Raw genomic sequence first — 18836 nt, 5'->3', positions numbered from 1 at the left:
AGCACTACGTGGCAAACACATGAGTCAAGCACTATTCTGAGAGGCCAGGGGTAGTGAGAAATGAACAAGACGGTCCCTAGTCTGAAGATGATCAGTTTAGTGAAAAAGGTACTTGGGAAACTAATATGATGAAGTGCTATATAATTAAAGACAGACTGCATATAATGAAGGATCATATAATTGATCATCCTTCCTAGGACAGTGAAGGGGAGGGGCACAACTAAATTTATACCAGGGCAACAGAACTAACAGGCAAACCAAGGTATACGGTCCCTAGGTATAATATAAAAGGTCAAATGGTTTGCTCAAAGTAGTGATAGATGAGTGCCAGAACCAAAGCACGGTGATATTGCAGCTTAATTAGATGTCACTCATACCTTTGCTTTCCGGGAGCTAGTTATATCCTTTTCATGGTTTCCTTTGCATATTGGACCCTAAAGGCATTTGTGGATTCTGAGATTATGAGCTGAAAATTGCCTAAGGATGATAATCAGACACCTGAGCCTTTTTCATGGCAGAAAATTTCTATTATAGTATTGAAATTTAAGTTCCAATGCCAAATCTAGACTTTTACCTAATGGCCTGCTACTTAGGTTTATGTTAACATCTCCCATCTAAAGGAATTCCCTCCTCAAGTTCCAAAATAAACTGTCTTTCTAAGTGCTTTTTAGCATCAACATGTAAAAGCTTTCTCTAAGCTACCCTAGGGCTGAGCTAAATTAATTTCTCACTTTTAGAGTGGCTCTTTATATTTAGTGGTGAAAGAACTTCTTCTTTAATGTGTATGATCTCGGAGTGATACTCCTGGTAAGATGAACTGGAGGAGGAACACAAAAACTTAGACACATCCATGTTATGGTGTTTGGGAGTCACTATCCTGCCTAAACGGATCAGCTGACAAGCCTGGAGGTAATTTCTCATGTGAAACCTACTTTCAGTGTAAAGATCTGTTGGATTAATTCCCACCATCTAAGAAGTGAGCTTCTGTTCATAAATATGAAACTAGACCTGGCTGGCAAGTCTCTTATCCATAGTCTACTGAACAGCATATGTCTTACTACACAGGTGACATAACTTCATTTTTTATTAAGGGACAATCTCTGGCTTAGAGCAGAAGACATACATCTCCTTTAGACAATTCCATTTCATAGTCACATGCTGTATTTCAGACAAGGAACTTAAAATAAAGAGAAAAAGTCAAAGATGGTTTTAAAAAATCCTTTATGTCAGTTCTCTCTCAAACCTAAAACAAGAATCAAAAGAAACCCAAGCCTGGTTTTGCAAAAAGACAAAACAAAACAACATCTCCTCCCCCCAAATCCCAACAGTATAAAGCTTCCAGACCAGGTGTTGAGTTCTGTACCAATAATTGATGGGCTGTTTATTAGGAATCTTTTACGTTTTGTTATCCATTACTCTCCATAAGAAGAAATGTATCTTATTTTAGCCTTTTCCAGCAAACACTAAAAATTTGGTTAAAAAAACCAAAGTTTTTTCTAAAACACTTCTGAAAATATCTTACATTCTTGCAAAAAGAAAAATCATGCTAAGCTGAGATAGGGAAGATATCCTTTCTCTATGACAAGATGATATCAAACTGTCACCAAAGACTGCCACAGTCCTATATCTACATTTTGTTTATGCTTTCCATGAGCTGCCTTTCAAGATGTTTACCAATCCTTTTGATCAAAATTGTTTATAAATTCTTCCAGCTACAAGCATGTCCCTAGATATCTGAACTTTTACTGTTTAAAATAATACCACCACTTAGTTACCTGTAAAGCACCAAAAAGTTAAGAGCCCTCAGGTCACCTAACCAGCCTTAAACAGGACACAGAACTTTTTGGGCTCCTTTTACATAGGAAAGGAAAATCTTTTAAAATCTGGAGCAACAGATGTATTCTGAGCACACAGGTTCTCTCTGGCATCCTTCATGTAGTTAGCTCCATATCAAATTTGAAATGTAGTTAAATCTCCAGTTTACACTTAAGCTTGCTTATCTCTGATAATGTACTTGGACACATATCAAAGAACCTGCCCCTGTGTACTTATCAGTCCCTGACAGGTATGAGGCTTAGAAGTTCACTAAAGGACTTTATCGCTCACTGTTTAGAAACTCAGATGTGGTGTATCAGCAAGTATTTGGATGAGGGCTCCAGTTACTTGTGATCCTAGGTAATCCTATATTGATACAGGGTTGCCTGGTTATAAACTACAGATTTAAAATACTTTTATAATGATAAAGTACTTGGCTAACTTGGTAACTTCACAACCATGGGATAAAGGTATATGAGTATATCTATAAATAAAATATACAAATACCTTTCAACTTGTTTGGGGAATGGGGAATTTTTCCTCTTTAATTTCTATATTAATCTATTGCTTTGAATGACTATTATATCAAGTTGATAAAATTTCCAAACAGTGTAAAAGGGTATCAGTATAAAAGAGTGGACAGGAAAAAAATATGTCTTCCTTCCCACTAACCTCCTTTCCAGAAGTAACCATTATTTTTAATTTCGTATATTTTCTTCCATAGATATTACGTAAACATGCAAGCATGCGTGGGTGTGTGATTCTTGCCCCTCCCAGGCCCATTAAAAAAAAAATGGGTGCGAGTTATTCACATTGTTCTGAACACTGCTTGTTTTCTTTAATAATATTTTCTGGGGATTACCCCATTAGTACATGAAAAGTTGCCCCCTTGTTCTTTTTATTGGCTGTATAGCATTCCATTGTAAAGATGTGTGACAACTTATTCAATCAGATCCTTACCAGTGAACATGTAGATTATTTCCTATCTTTTGCTTTTGAGTGGAACAGAATCTCAGAGCTGGATAAAGCAGAAGAGGCACTGATGAATACTGACATTTTGTCCTATCTACTGCCATCCTCCTTTTAGAAAATACTGATGTCGAAACAATGTGGAGAGGCTGTTGGAAGAAATGGATGTCGCTTTTCTGCTGTTACACACAGGAAGATAAGGCCTCTCTCTTTAAAGTTGATGAGGTTTGGGTGCTGCCCACAAGCAGCAGCTGAATTCTGGGAAGAGGAGCTACTTTGCTTTGCCAGAACCAAATCCATTGTGTTGTGCAGACCAGCTCCAGCAGCTACGCAGTCTCCACCAAAGAAATATTCTCTGCAGGGTAAATCTCTTGGGTTTAAGAAAGCCTAGTGTGGAATCTAGGTCAAGGTCATCCAGCATGACTCAGAACTCTAATTCTACTGGGACTCTTATTTAGGACATCGCAGGCTTTGGGAAAAAAATTCCCAAACAGTGAGGTGGTGATAAGTCTCTGGAGTTGGCATGCCTGAACTGGGCAACTTACTTAACATTTCCAACACTCTGTTTCCTTCCTATCTGTAAAATGGGGAAAATAATATCTACCTCAGAGGATGATTGTGCGGACTAAGTAAAATAATGCTCACGTAAATTGCTAAGCTAAGTGCCTGAACTTAGTAATGGCTCAAGAAAATGTTAATAAAACAATCCACAAAGTCACTTTTATTTATTTATTTTTTTAGAAACATCTTGGCCCCACCTAAAAATATATGTGTCGCGATTCTGGCCTTGGGGTGATCCTCCACTCTCCTGACCCTGATCTCGCCATGCCTCCATGTTTCCTGCACACCCTGCAGAATGGTTTGTTATATCTTGAGCACACAGTATTTTTGTCTCCCTATATTTTTTGCAGTTCCATTTGCCTGCAATGTACCTCCTCTTCACATGGGTAACTTTTACTCAGTTCCCAAACTGCAGCCCAGGGGGCGAGGCTCAGTGTTCCTCCTCTGGACCCCACTGCATCCTGAGCCCACTTCCCTCACAGCACTGTCAGGCTACCCCAAAGGGACCTGACCTCAGGTCTTCATAAGCACTGAATACTAAATAACCAGCCCTGGTCCACATGCTGTAGGCACTTGGTAACTTCCTGCTAAATTCAAACAAACTCCGTGGAGACGAGGATTCAGGTCAGCCTAATTTCCTCAATAAAACATGATTTACACCCCTGGCATCTTTTTTCAATCAACAACATGGGCATCTGCACTTCAGGTGTTTATACTTTTATAAATCTCAATTTAGAACCACCTGTCATGTCCCCTGTCAAAAGCATGGGCTGAAGCAACTGGGGAGAGACTTCCTTAAAAGAGATCTTGCCTTCCATCCATCATTCTGCAACCAGGAAGATTACCAGAAAACCACATCCTTTCTCTAGGTTGTTGTATTAGTCTGTTTTTGTGGCTTATAACAGAATATCTGAAACTGAGTTACTTATAAAGAAATAAATTTATTTCTTACAGTTTTGAAGGCTGAGAAGTCCATGGTCCAGGGGGGCACATCTGGTGAGGGCATTCTTCTGGGTGGAAACTCTTTATAGGGTTTTGTGGTGACTAAAGGTATCACCTGGTGACAATCCCAAGAGCTCTTCCATGTGTTCTCCTTACAAAGCCACCCATCTACACCCATGATAACTTATTACCATCAACCCATTAATCCATTCATGAGGGCATAGTTCTCATAATCCAATCACCTCTCAAAGGCCCCACCTTTCAATTACCATAACTGGATTTTCTACTCTCTTACCATTGTTACAATAGGGATCAAAAGTTTACAATACACGAACTTTTGGAGACACATTTGACCCATAGCAGGTGTTCTCCCTGCACCATAGTAAAAAGGACTTTTTGGCACTTCAGCTTAACATTACATTCTGCATTTAATAAGAACCAATAGGAGAAACAGAGCCTCATATATTTTTTGCAGGAAACTGCACGGAAAACATTGTCTACTGTGTTATTCAGCACCATTAATATAGAGACTCATCTGACAAAATAATACTATAACTTACAACTACTGATGAACTGGTATGCTTTCTTCAAATAAACAATTGAACTGAACATCCCGTCATATACTTTTCCTTCTTTATCATGGTTGCTAGGTGGCTCAAGGCAGTTTTGTGATAAATTACTTTCTTCCTCTCTCAGCCTTTGTTAATCTGCTGTTATTTTTTATTCCAATTTTTACTCAAATGTCTATGTATTTTCAAAAAGAGTAATAGGCCTCACATTCCTAGATTTTGTTTGGTTATCAATGATGTTCAGAGAACAGTTGTCACCAGATAGCTGGCACATGTCATCCAACTGTGCTCTCAATACACATACATACAAAATTTGCCAGCACACAAAGACTTGAAATAAAAAACAATTTTCTGCACTCAGCAAAGGCTTGCAAGTCTTAAAAATGCTGCCCCTATTTTAGCTGGCAACAGGAGACAAGTGTGTACGTGATGGTTTCCTGCACAGATTTTGAGATGAATACAATGACCATGCGGTGAAGCTATCATTTAATAAGTGTGTTAACCAGCCCAGCCCTATGGGGGACAATTATACCTGGATTCTAAAAAATAAGAGGAAGTAAAGGGGAAAATAAAATGGAGAGGAAGTTCAATTCCAGAATCGCAAACCTAGCAGTAAACTATAAATGCAATCAGTAGCTGCTGGGATTATGCCAGAGATAAATGCTGGGCTTGTAAACATCTTGCTGTTATGTCTTCAATTTGGAGGGAAGTGCAGTGACACCAGATTGTCAGTTTTTGAGGGAAAGTTTTTAGTTTTGTTTTTAATGGCAGAAATGGGCAAATATAAGAGGAAATCTCACAAGTATGAAAAAATACTGCTTACCTGAGATTTGAGGTTTATGGAATTCTTAAGGACGTAATAGCACCTCTGCCAACATACTTGACGTCTAGAGAGTTGGCTCTGTACAGTTTGGAACTTGGGAGGAAGTGAGGTGCACTATGAAACTGTGTTCCCTTCCCCTCCTCTCTTTGTGATGGGAGAAAAAAGTAACTGCTTCCCAGCAAATGAAGGGTTGTATCAGTATTATCTCTGAGTATCTGTCAAATCTCAGGATCTCAAGTGTGGCTCACATCTGGGTCTACAAACCACAGGTGGAGAAGAGGGATTAGTTCTCGAGATAATGGAAGACTTGTTGGGTGGGGGGTTATACAGGCCTCAGTTCTGTGACATTGGGGAAGTCACTTCATTCCTCTGAAACCCAGATTCCCTGTCTATAAAATGGAGATGTTGATAGTGGTTGTTTACCTCCATGGGTTGTAAGGAAGATTAGATAATGTACGCAAAACCCCTAGACTGGGGCCTGGCAATGGTAGATGGTCAATAAACACTCATCCATCCCATTTTTTTCCTCCCTGGAATCTATTTCATCCTGTACATTTTCTGTCCTTTGTTATAGCTTATTCCAACTACTTTCTGCTCTCTTCTCCCTCTTTTTCTCTTAAACTCTGGCCTGTTGACTTTTTTTTAAGGTACTCATTCACTGTTCCTTATTTTCCTGTGTTCTTGTTCGCTCCCCAAACTCCCGAGCATCTGGACTTGAGTGATAACAGAGAATGGAGGGTAAGGACACGACTGGGCTGTTTCAGTCTCTTTCCTTACCTGCCAACTTCAGTATCTTGCTATTACCCAACCACCGCTCATGGGAGCAACTGAGCATAGTGATTTGGAAAAGGGAAATACTGAGACTTGGAGTGCCGGGGTTCAAATTCCAACCTCTACCCTCAGGTAAGTTAGGCAACCTCTTTGTGCCTATTTCCTTTCATGTAGAATGGGGATTGTAGCAGTACTTGGTGCATTGTGATGGTGAAATGAGTAACTACGAGTGAATTGACTGGCACACTGGTGTTTAGTAAATGAGTCATCATCATCATCACCTCTATTATCACCATTATCATCCTACTTTATGGAGACTTGATTTCAGCCTTTGATAGAAAAATTTATTTTCAGGGATATGAACTAGGCACAGGAGGATCAAACTAATGTGGAATTTTCCAGCAGCTCAAGGTGATCCTGGCAGAAGAAGCAGTTCTTACCCACACTCATAGGTTTTGGACAATGTCACCACCACCAAAGTTGGAGACTTCAGCATAGCTCTTGAACTGGCTGTTTGCTGCCCTAATGTTTCTGGCAGGCCACCAGAGATGCCACCGCTCGGTAGCCTGTGTCTGAAGAGTTCTCAGAGCTGCTGAGCGAGACATTGTTTTTGTGCGTTCATGGCTCTCACAGAGGAGAAGGGGCCATTTCTTTTAAGATTCCTTTTCCTCTGGTTAATCAAACTCTAAGATACACTCCTTATGACACTGTCATTAAAACTAATGGAGGCTAACCTCAGCACACTGGGGTTTGCCATATGTTCTCTAATGATCTGTAATGGGCACTGATGATGAAAGCCTTTTCCCAGAGATGTGTTTTTTAAAGGAATCAGCTGTGTCCAGGGCTAAGTAAGAAGATGACACTTTCTTCATTTTAAAAAAACTATAAAATATATTATTCTTGAAGGAGCCAGTGAGTAAACTAGGCATAAAATAAATTATGTATCAAGCATTTTGAATAAAAATAGGGACATTTTCAGAGAACATATAAGGAACTATGGGGGGGAGGGGGAGGAGAAGCAGTACAATTTGTATCCTGAAGCATAAAGCCACCAAAATCCTTCACTAAGTCCATGCAAGAAAGCCCACTGGAGTGAACATCTATGCTCTGGGGCTGTTTCTCTCCTCTGAGGACCAACCACCCTTCTCCATTCTCAGTCTATGTATTTTGTGTGATGATTCTCCCTCTCCCACCCAGACTAGGTTGAACAGGTGATTCAGACCAAGCCCAGCAGAGCAACACACACTCCTTGGCAACAGAGATGGGCTAAGGGATAGAGATGTGATTCAATCTGGACTAACAGGAATTAGACACAGGCTGCTGTTCAAACTATCGAGAAAGGCTCTTTCTTTTCTGCTGGACTTGGACTTAAGGAAGTAAGTCTAGCTGGCTGCAACCGTCTTGCAATCAAAAGAAAAGAGCTTATTTAAGAGAAGAGTCAACAGGGAGGAAAGCTAAACTGAGAAATGGCAAGAGCTGGGTCCCAACGGCAACATCTGAGCCCCTGGATCCAGCCATGCCTGAACACAGAGGTTCCTGGGCTCCTCAAGTATAGTCATGCACTGCTTAACAACAGGATACATTCTGAGAAAAGCATCGTTAAGTGATTTTGTTGTGCGAACATCATAGAGTCTACTTACACGAACCTAAATGGTACAGCCTACTAAACACTATAATTTTATGGGACCACTGTCATATATAAGGTGTGCTGGTGGCCAAAATGTCATTATGAGGCGCATGACTGTACATGTGTGAACGAATAAGTTGCATTTAAGCCTAAGTTAGTTGGGCTAGGTTTTCTGTTAATTGCAACCAAAAATCCTGATTGGTAAATTTGCTCAAGCTGACACATAGGGCCTTGAATACAACAACTGTCTATACAAATAAAAGATGTCACATTACAGAAGTTTATACTAGTGCCCAATTTCCAGAAACATGTGAGGAGGACAGTAGTAGCCAGTTCTTGTTAGAGCCCAGAAAGGCTCTGGATTGAGAGAAATGCAAACATTCCAAAAGCAAAGGCCCCGACAGTAACTTTAATAGTGCATGGTGCTTTGTGACAATGTGTCAGCCCACAGTTGAATATCTGGGATGCAGTTTCCATAGTTCACTTACAATTTGACAAACAGAACGGAAATTACCAATCCAAAAGAAAATAAACACTACTCATACTTTAGCTGGTTTAACACAGTAACTGAAGGCTATACATAGTGACTTTGTCTAAGGAGTAAAAATAACAAGAATTTTCTGTAAGGCTACGTGATTGCTATTTATACTCTCTCCTTATTAATCCCACTATGAATCTGGCCTGTTCCAATTGCCTCTGAGCTACTCTACCCACTCAGAGCTAGTCTCTTAGAGATAAAGCCCAACTCCAAGGAAATCAGCCCTTGCTAGAAGCTGAAGGTGTCAGAATTTGTCTGATGTGTTTGGTCTTGGATTATAACACAGAAAGAGGAATACAGCTTATTTTCAAACCTATTTTGTTGGCTTTTCACAATATAACACTCAAAACAAAGAGGATGAGGCAGAATGTTGTAGGACCTTGTGTGACACTTAGAAATGGAAACATATCCTTTGTGGAAGAAACTTTGGGCTAAAAAAAAATAAAGAAGAGTTCCAGATGGTGAGGTCTATTTGACTGTGAAGCGAAACTGTGATGAAAATAGTGAATGTCTCAGGCAAGTCAATTACATAAGATAAATTGATAGAAGATGCTCCATAGGGATCCAGTTAGCATGGAATTCTGGAGGGGGAAGACTACATTACTAGGCTTCCCCAGCTTTAGTGCCTAAAAAAGTAAAAATCATATTGACATGAGAAACAAAATAATTATTATAGATGAAAAGCATATGTTCAAAGTTAACTATGAGCAGCTCCCCTCATGTGCCCTGTATGTTCCTGCCTCCGAGTCTTTCCCCACTGTTCCCCTTTTGTCTAAATCCAACCCATCTTTCAGGATGCAAGTTCAAGCACCAATTTGATCACAAACCCTTCCTTGACCATCCTAGCTCAAAGTCATCTCTCCTGTGTAGGAATACCAGCAGCACTTTTATCCTGTGGCACTAGGCCTTTCAATCTTGTTTTACAGTTATTTCATATTTCTGTTATCTCTTATTAATAAGGGCACTATCCCCATTTGATTTATCTTTGATATAATGTGCTTACATATAATAAGGAAGACATTCAGTAAAACCTGATGAATGATAGAAAATAAAAACGCTAAAGTCATAGTTAGGGATACTCTAGTTGCAGAAGACTGAAACTCCTTGAATTAGAGTAAGAAAAAAGGGGCACAAGAAGCCCTCTCTCTAGTGTCACTCCCACTACCTCCTGTCATTGGAATGACAGCAACTGGACTTTCTCCATGTCGTGGGGAACACGACTGCTAACCATTCTGGATGGCAAGCAGACTCTTAATTCCAGTTTAAAAAAAAAAAAAAATCCATAAAAATATTATGGCTGGTTTGGCGTGGTCATGTGCTTCCCCCTCTTCTCCCATTCTATTACCATCTCTAGGTCATAAGAAATCGTGGTTCAAAATCTACATCGATGAAGAACAAGGCTTTCCATTGAGTAACTCTATAAACAAGTCAAATTTAAATTATTTAAGCACCCAGTTCTTATTATAACCAATGGAAATCTTTCTAAGATACAGCATACATTTTTCTGCCTTCAAAAACAGAATATATCAAACGTAATTGACTTTATTGGGGAGTCCTGTGCTTTATTACTGTCTTGTGCTGTCATATAGTTGTGACCGAAGGAGCTGCTGAGTACATTCCTCCTTATCCAGACCTCTGTATTATTAGAGTAATTATGACTTTCTAACAAGTTCCTCTGTAGCTTGCCTCATCAGCAATTATTAAATTTCTGTGTGAATGTAACTACCTCTTGTAGTATGAATGTTACTTCCACAATATTGGATGATGAAAAACCTGGGAGCCAAGTTTGTTATAACTGTAAGCAAAATAAGGTATATTCCAGACATGGCAACCTCAGAACCTGCTCTACCTTCAGTTCCTGCTGAAAGGTTTTGTAAGCCAGCCTTCTCTGGCCACAGATGATTAAACTGTAGAGTCCCCTGCCTCCAGTGCTCCAGTGCATAGGCTGGTCACCAGCATATGGCGTGCCTCAGCAGAAAGCTGAGATCAGCTAATCAGATTCTTTTCCTTATGAAACAGGGCTGGAAAGCAGGGAATTCAGCAGAAGCAGCAGGTGAAATCCTATGCAGAAGGAAACTATGAAAAAGCAGTTTCATAGTTTCACTGGGGCCATAAGGGGTCATGGCAGTCCAAAGCTAAGAAGAAGCAGAAATCCTGAGGGAGAGAAGCAGATGTATGCACAGGAAGGTGGGAAAGAATGAGCTGGGTGGCAGCATTGACCAGAAGCAGCTGGACACTGAGAAGGCCAACACACCAACGAGCTCAATGGTGGTGATGTGGAGCCAAGAGCCCCTCTACTTCTTTCTGGTCCCTGCCCTCCTCCAAGCGGCCCCACCTCCCCATAGTTCCTGCTCTGCCTGGACCCCGACAGCCCTGAGCAGCCTGGGTTCCTGGCCGGAGCTTTCTTCCCATATGCCCTCGATCCTCCTGACCTGAGGGTGTCCAACAAGACTAGAGAACTGATGAAGTTGTGGCTCTTCTGGCTACTCAGAGGGCTTGTGTGCTCCCTGCTAGGTGTGAAACTGGCATTGGTCTAGATGAGTTGAGGGGAGTGGGTTGAATTATTCTTTAAGTTGGACATGACTGGGTCCTGGAGGGCAGCCTCCCTTCTCACCCTGTGCCCATCATGAAGCCGGACTCAGCACCTCGGTATGACCCTCCAAAGACCTTCCAAATCCTCACTTATTGTTAAAAGAGCAACTGCGATCATAATCATGGCAGGTAACTTTTATTGAGCACTTAACTTAAACTATTTAATCCTCACAACAACCCTATGAGATAGTTTCTATTTTTATTCCTATTGCACGCACGAGGCTTATAGAGGTCAAGTAAGTTGTTCATTATTATAAAATAGCTAAAAGGCTGTGAAGTTGGGACATGAACTCGAATAAGGCTGTCCTCAGAGCCCAAGCTCTTAATAACTGTGAAAGACTGAATAATGAGAAACTGTTTTTTACTGCACACTTCATGAGGGGACATGGAAGATGATTCATACCACACACCACATATTAGAAACTCCATAAAATATCCTTTTAGATATTTTTGTTCCCCCCAAATTCCTCCTCCCACTGATAACACCCTCACCTCTCTTCTCTCTTCTCCAGCCAGCCTCCAAAAATCTGAACCTGTTTACTCTGGTCAGCAAAACCAGAGCATGGCCCTTTGGGGACATGATTCCACCCCTTGCTTTTCACAGACACATAATCCAGTTTCACAGCTACCACACGGAGCCAGGCCAGCCCCACAGTGATGTAGGTAGGAAGGCAATCTTGAAAGATTTGTATCCTCTGCCGAGGACAGGGGCCATCTTCAGAGGTGGCAAAACACATAGGTCAGCTCGGCTGAGAAGAGATGGTGTTTTCTTTCTCTTATCTACTACAAATTCTTAAACTTCTACATGAATCCAGAGTAAAGCTAAGCATAAGGCTGTAGCAGCATACAAAGAGGATTCTGCTTGAAGTCACATTGCTCTCCTGTGTTGGGGGCCTTACACATTAATTATATATTTGGATTCTAGATGAGGGTCTTAGGTTTCCACTGAACATTTTTGCACATAGAGACCTAATTCTTCCCGAGGTATGCCAAGATCAGTGGGTTAGACCGTGAACTGGTTTGTACAAGGTGAACCAAAAATGACAAATAAGACGGAAACCTGGCTGACTGAGTTTCAACAGCAGCATTCAGGTTATAGCTAACAGAGCTTTCTACGCTCCAATTCAGAGCTAGCTGTATTCAAAATATCAACTCAGCTCAGGTCTTATTAAACCTCCCTTTGTATTGCCACTGGAATTGGTATACAATTGAAAAGCATAAAGTCCAGGTGCTGACATTTCTGGAAGAGGAAGAAGAATCTGGAAAAACGAGCCATGTATCCAAAGAAAAATACAGCACACAAGGGTGCTTGTTTGTGTGCATATGATCTAATTGATTCATGATGAAATTAAAGGCAGAACTTAATAAACGGCTTGTGAGGAAAAAGGAATTTAATTTGGAATTTCCTTATACATAACAAGGAAAAAGAGCCCTCAGCCCTATACAGAGATTTAGGTATTACATGAAAATTTACTAGCAAAACTTACTCTGATTCATGGAAAGGCATAGTTTCTCTTCACTTATTTTTTCCTGGCTATGCTGATTCAGCATTTAAAGAACTACTAATTATCAAAACTTGCCTTTTTCATGTAAAGTCAGAAAATGATCCTTCAAGGTATGAATTAAGTTTATCAGGATATTTGGTGTAGGGCTTTATATAGGAAATTGTTATAAATTTTTGCCACTACAAATATTAGTAAACTGCTAGTTGTTTGGGAGGGAAAAAAGTACAAATATATCCTAATAAGAAAGTCTCTTGTTGGGTAGGTAGGGGTGCGGTGGGAGGAGACTTCAAAAATGCCACATATTCAAATGATCAAATTCCAGCTTTTCATCCCTTTTGATATTTTTTTCTCTCTACATCACTATTATAGTCTGCATTTTAAGTTTTTTGGCATCTCAAACACTGGAGCCATAGAGACCCCTGTTGCAAAAAACATTTGGGACATTGTACCATCTTTTCTCTTCTATGCCCAGCGCTTGACAATCGATAAGAGTCTGAGAGGTTAAGAAGCCTCCTGGCAAACAGAATAAAAAAAAGTTGGGTCATAAAACTAGAATTCCTTCTCCCGAACTCACAGTAAGCTGGACCAAGGCAAACAAGGAAAGTCTAAACTTCAGAGCAGATCTAGAAGATGAGCTCGGGAGATTACTGGAAACTCTGCCTATGCAATGTACAATTGCAAAGATAATTCATTCAACCATAACTATGCTTGAGAGTGAATGACCAGACCACTCACACCACTTAAAATCTCATATTGGCAGCAATGCTCCCCCACGTATATAGGTCTGATCTGCCCCATCTAGGCAGTAAGAGATTTGAGGGGAGATTATTGTTTAGTCTCTTTCATAGCACCTGGGATAGTGTCTTAAACAGTGGGTATTTAATAAGCGTTTGCTAACCAACTAGAAAGGGACTGTCTGTCAGATCTAGCCAATTCTGGATGCTGATGTTAGTGAGTGCTCCAGAGTGTGATAAGGCTACCGCAGCAATTATTCAACTTACTCCAAAGGGAAACATAACATGAAAATAAGTTTGCGTCCTGTTGAGATTTAAGGGTGGAAAGGAGAGCGAGAGCAAGAGCGATTGGTGGATGTTCATTTGCTAATAATTAAATGCTTGCAGTCCTCTCTTGGGCTAGTGGGGGTGTCTAACTGCTTTCTGGGATGATTATGTTGGCCATGTCAGTCACTGACATGTGGATCTCATCTCTATTGGATTAGCGTGTCCAGGATTCCCATGACTCCACTTCTTGCTTCCTGATCTCCTGCCAGTTTATTTTCATGGTGACAATTGAACATTGTAAGTGCTGCCATGGGATGACTAAGGACATATTTCCTCTAATTCCACTTCCACACAAAGGGTCAAGAGACAAATGGGAAAGAGTGTGTGTGTGTGGGGGGGCGAGGAGTGTGTGTGTGTGTGTGTGTGTGTGTGTGTGTGTGTGTGTGTGTGTGTGTGTGTGTGTGTGTGTGTGTGTGGCGAGGGGAACTGCGTCTCCCCCAGAGGAAGCAGAGAGTTACACGAGGCTCCTTCCATGACGTCTATGCCCTAGGACACAGTGCATGGACTCACTAGGTGCATGTAGGCTTCCCCTGAGACAGAGTGGACACTTAACAAATTCTTTAGAAGATAGAAACTCCCTTGTGCTACAGCTTTGGATTTGCCAACATTCAAGCAGTATTCTTCAAGTCAAAGTTCTGGAGTTAGAGGGCATTAATTGTCTTTTAGTGATGTGTGACATGATGAAAGAGCTGCCAATTTCATTTTCCCATTCTATCCCTGGAGCCGCTATCCCTAAATTCTGGTCTGCAAGTTTCACCTTATATCTTCTAAGGTTTTGAGCACAGTGAACAAAATAGACTAAACAGGGCTTTCCAATTTGCTCAAAACTTAGGATAATTTCTATTCTATCTCACTGCTTTAGTTACTAAAAAACAAAACAAAAAACCTCTTTTTAGTGAGTCAATCACAAATAATGTTACTTCTATTCTTACAACAGAAGCTGAAAAGGATTTATAAAATTACTCAAATGCCTCTTTTTTCATTAGTGTGAAGCAGGTGATCTTACTGTCCTGCAGGAAGGGGATGGTGACAAATACAGGTGATTTAAGCAGTGTCTGAGGTTACCAGAGCAACTGCTAATTATTACTGAGTAACTCTAGTGTATCTCCACAAAGGTCAGGAGTTAAGGTTTTTCCATTATATATTCTGCTTTAAAATGGAGCTTTTAAAGGAAATCAGGTAGATGGAGAATGAGATGAAGATCAGGGGAAAGAAATATATATAGCTTGATATAATCGAACTACTTAAATTTCACAATGTTGGATGGGGGGGTTGGGGGAGGAGTTCATGAGTGGTTGTTCAATGTCAAAATTGACTTTTTGGTTTCTTAAGTTAGGGCTTCCTAATTTTAATAAGAAATGTGAAATAATCCAGAGGCAGGGGTCTAACTGGATCCACTCTATATAGCTCCCTGAGAGAGAGCTCAATTAACCTCATTACAGATTTCCTATTTACTAAATTGACCTGGAGTCCTGAACAGGCCAGCCTAGAGAGGAGGAGTCATTTGGCCACTAAAAAATGATTCAATGGCCTTAATTTCATTTAAAACACACCAAAACCAACACCTTCTTGGTACAGTCCTTATTCTTCAATCAAACAGCATCACACTCAAATCCCTACCTATTGAAGACATAAAAAATTTTAAAGTTAAAAAAAAAAACCCTTTCTTAAAAAGATGTGCTCCACAGCTTTAAGGGAATGAATGAATGAATGAATGGTGATTTCAAAACTGAGCAAATCTATTTTTAATTGCAGCTTTGAAGCTGAACAATCAATGCAGGCTCATGTAAAGAATTCCAGCACTACAAAAAGGTAGTGTTGAAATGAAAAGTCAGGGGCCGGCCCATGGCTCACTCGGGAGAGTTCGGTGCTAATAACACCAAGGCCACGGGTTCGGATCCTATATAGGGATGGCCGGTTAGCTCACTGGCTGAGCGTGGTGCAGACAACACCAAGCCAAGGGTTGAGATCTTTATATAGGGGAAAAAAAAAAAAAAGTCAGTTTTTCTACCACCCTATCTGCCTCCTTCAGACAACTGCACAGATTCATTCCCCTGTATCTTTCCCAGAAATACTCTTGACACGAACACATACCTGTATGTTCCTACACCCCCAGATTCTTATATAAGTAGTATCATATAAAGCACACTAATGGTTTTCAAGTCTAGCTATGTATTGAAATCACTTGGGAAGCTTAAGAACATACCCACACTCAGACCGCACCCCTGATCAATTAATTCTGAGGCTGTAGGGAAGGGGCCAAAGTGTCGGTATTTTTATTTTAGGCTCCCCAGGTTATGTTAATGTGCAGCCTGGACTGAGAACCACAGCTGCACACTATCCTGCACCTTAATGTACCTTTGACAGTTGCTCTATAACAGTACATATAGAACTACCTCATTCCTCTGTTGCACTGGATAGTATTCTACTCTATGATTTGGGGCTGGATGGTTAGCTCAGTTGGTTAGAGCATGGTGCTGATAACACCAAGGTCCAGGGTTCAATCCCTGTACCAGTCAGCTGCCACAAAAAAACCCCCAAACAATCTACTTTATGATTTATTTAGACAGTCCTTGATGGTTATTCCTGCTCTATCCACTCTATGGCTCTTAAAAACAGCATCAGAATATACAATTGCGCTGGGTTGCATTCATTTGCCTTACCAATGGGGATTACATCAATAGGGCTTCTCCACCCTCTGGCTTCTTATTGGGCTCACCAGTGGGGAGCTCTGTCAGATTAGCAGGAGAAAAGAGAGGGACAAGGCATTTACTTCATGGCCGAGAGGTCGTCTCCACCTGGCTGTGTCCCTTAACTAAAGGTCACTGCTCCTTTCAAGGCAATGACTCTATCCAACTCTCTCCCCTTCTGGGTTCTGGTACCACTTTCCACTAGTGTCTGTTCAGCCTAAGGGTGGTGACTGGTCAGCAGCTCCTAGCCCTGGATTACTGTACTACCTCTTGTGATACTCCTGCACCAATCCCTTGGTAAATAACCCTCCTTGAAAGATGCTATTTTGATTGTGCCCATGTTTCTTCTTAGGATCCTCATATATCATCCTTGGATGGGCATATTGGCCTTTATTTCTTTGTGGGCAATATTCTCTTGGTTTTCTCTGAAGACATGGCTTCTCCCACAAAGGGCAACAAAAGGTAATAGGGTAGTCTTAAAGCAGCTATTTTATCCCTTTTCTGAACATTTCTAACAAGCCCTTTCACCAGCTGTCATCAATTTGTAAAGAATATTGAAAGGAACACAAAAGCAGTGTCTTGGTGAGATCCCCACTGCTTCCTTCTGAAGGAAGTTGATACATACCAGAAGAGAACCTGATAGAGCAAATGCAGTGAATGACTAAGATGTTGATTTTCAGAATGATTTTGTCCCCCCAGAAATTGTTTTCTTTTCTGCCATAATCACAGTCAAATTAACACAAAGTCATAGGCCGAAGAGGAATTCCTGAAACTAAATTATTCCCCAGTGAAGACTCAAGATTGCAATTAGTTTCTAGTCTAATTAGTGTAGTTCCAATTGGCTCCACCCAATGGAGGATCAATAGCGTAGGTAGCTTGACCAAGGCTCCTAAGAATAAACACCTAAGCCTTCTGACTTTGTGCAAACAGCTTGGAGCCTGCCTTGTAAGAGGAGTGCTTCTGTTGATTTTAGTGTATTTTACTATTATTTGTAGTTAATTCAGTTTTAGGTATTTCAATTTATTTTTTAAATTGTTATCTCAATGTTTTAAATCTAGGTTGGGTTGTGTCACATCAGGATTAAACAAATAAACAAAAATAAACATTGAGTGTCCCTCTATTGCCAATACTGAAAGAAATCAACACTGTGGGTTTGTTCATTGGCAGAGGGGGCAGCCTAAGAGCAAATAATAAGATAATAAAACAGTAACAGCACCAACCAATTTTTGTTGACTGCTTACTCCAAACCAGCCACTTACTAAGTGTTATGAAGGCATTATCTCATCTACCCTCACAACAACCTTGGAAGGAGGTGTTATTATTATCATTACCATTTCACAGAAGAAGATTAGCTCAGAGAGGGCAAATAATTTGCTCAAGTTTACAGTTAGGAAATGGCAGAGCCAAAGCTTGACCCAGGCCAAGTCCACTATCAGGCCACAAGGGCTTTTCCCTACACCAATTCTAAAGCTTACTCATGCTTTGAACACGATATAACTCATTTCAGCCCTCAGATAGCTATCTGTGACCATACAATTATATGTAAGCTAAATCTGTTCTTGAAAGGATCTCTGCCATAATAATACCACCCATTATGAGAAATACATTTCCCCCCTCAAAAGTAGAGTGTTGATTTAGAATAGCATTTCCTAAACTGTAGAATACTATTATAAGAGGCTGAAGAGCTATAGACAGCATGTTCTGTGGTCAAATACATTTAGGAAATGCATCATAACACATGCCCTCTGGGAGATTCACAATGGACATATTAAAGGTTCAGAAGTCCTCTTAGTCAAGAATCTGTTGAACTTTGTCCATCTCAGCTCTTGCTTCCCCTTCCACCCTCCCTTTCCTGCACCAGTTTGGAAAATGTTGATTTGGAATTCTCAAATCTTCTGTCCATGTTGACTTTCAGTTATCACATACCCTGAGAGCTTTTTTCTGTCGATATCAGTGTCTTCATCTTCTCATGTTACATAAATGGTAGGTGCTCAACAAAAATATCTGTTGGCTTGATTAATTGATGCACATACCCTCTCCTGATTTGTGGCCAAAAGGCATATTTGGAAAGCAGCTGGCTGGGCTTCCTTGGGAAGTCTGAAAGTACAGCACTGGTGAGCTAATTGGGTTCACCTGAAAAGAAAACCCATCCCTCCTCAGCAGCATAAGCTGTGACTGATCTCAAAGGCCAATGGCAAAGCTCTGTTAAGCCCCACTACTGTCATCACTGCATGGACAATCAGAGAGCACTGGTGATGACACAGGCGTGGCCCCGGGAGCTGTACAATGAGGTACATTCTGATTTTATTCTGGTGGAAGCCCATCAGCGAAGATACTAGGCCACTATGCACTATGGTTCTCAGACTTTAGCAT

General features: G+C 40.7%; 1 protein-coding gene across 3 annotated transcripts in view; it reads right to left on the bottom strand.

Moving 5' to 3' along the window:
* ARHGAP26 (Rho GTPase activating protein 26) overlaps positions 1 to 18836 on the bottom strand; it is a 409057-nt gene that overhangs the window by 43507 nt on the left and 346714 nt on the right. Inside the window, exon 21 of one of the 3 annotated variants that reach the window (XM_063088224.1) lies at positions 9166 to 9241. The exons of the other annotated variants lie outside the window; for them this stretch is intronic. Within the exon in view, the coding sequence (XP_062944294.1) occupies positions 9235 to 9241 (7 nt within the window). The 3' untranslated portion in view covers positions 9166 to 9234. Of the gene's footprint in view, positions 1 to 9165; positions 9242 to 18836 lie in introns of those variants that run through there. 3 annotated transcript variants of the gene reach the window in all.

This window comes from Cynocephalus volans, chromosome 2, assembly GCF_027409185.1.
Source record: "Cynocephalus volans isolate mCynVol1 chromosome 2, mCynVol1.pri, whole genome shotgun sequence".
In the NCBI taxonomy this organism is placed as follows: Eukaryota; Metazoa; Chordata; class Mammalia; order Dermoptera; family Cynocephalidae; genus Cynocephalus; species Cynocephalus volans.
The sequence above is the reverse complement of the archived record's forward strand: the minus strand, read 5'-3'. Positions and strand labels throughout refer to the sequence as shown.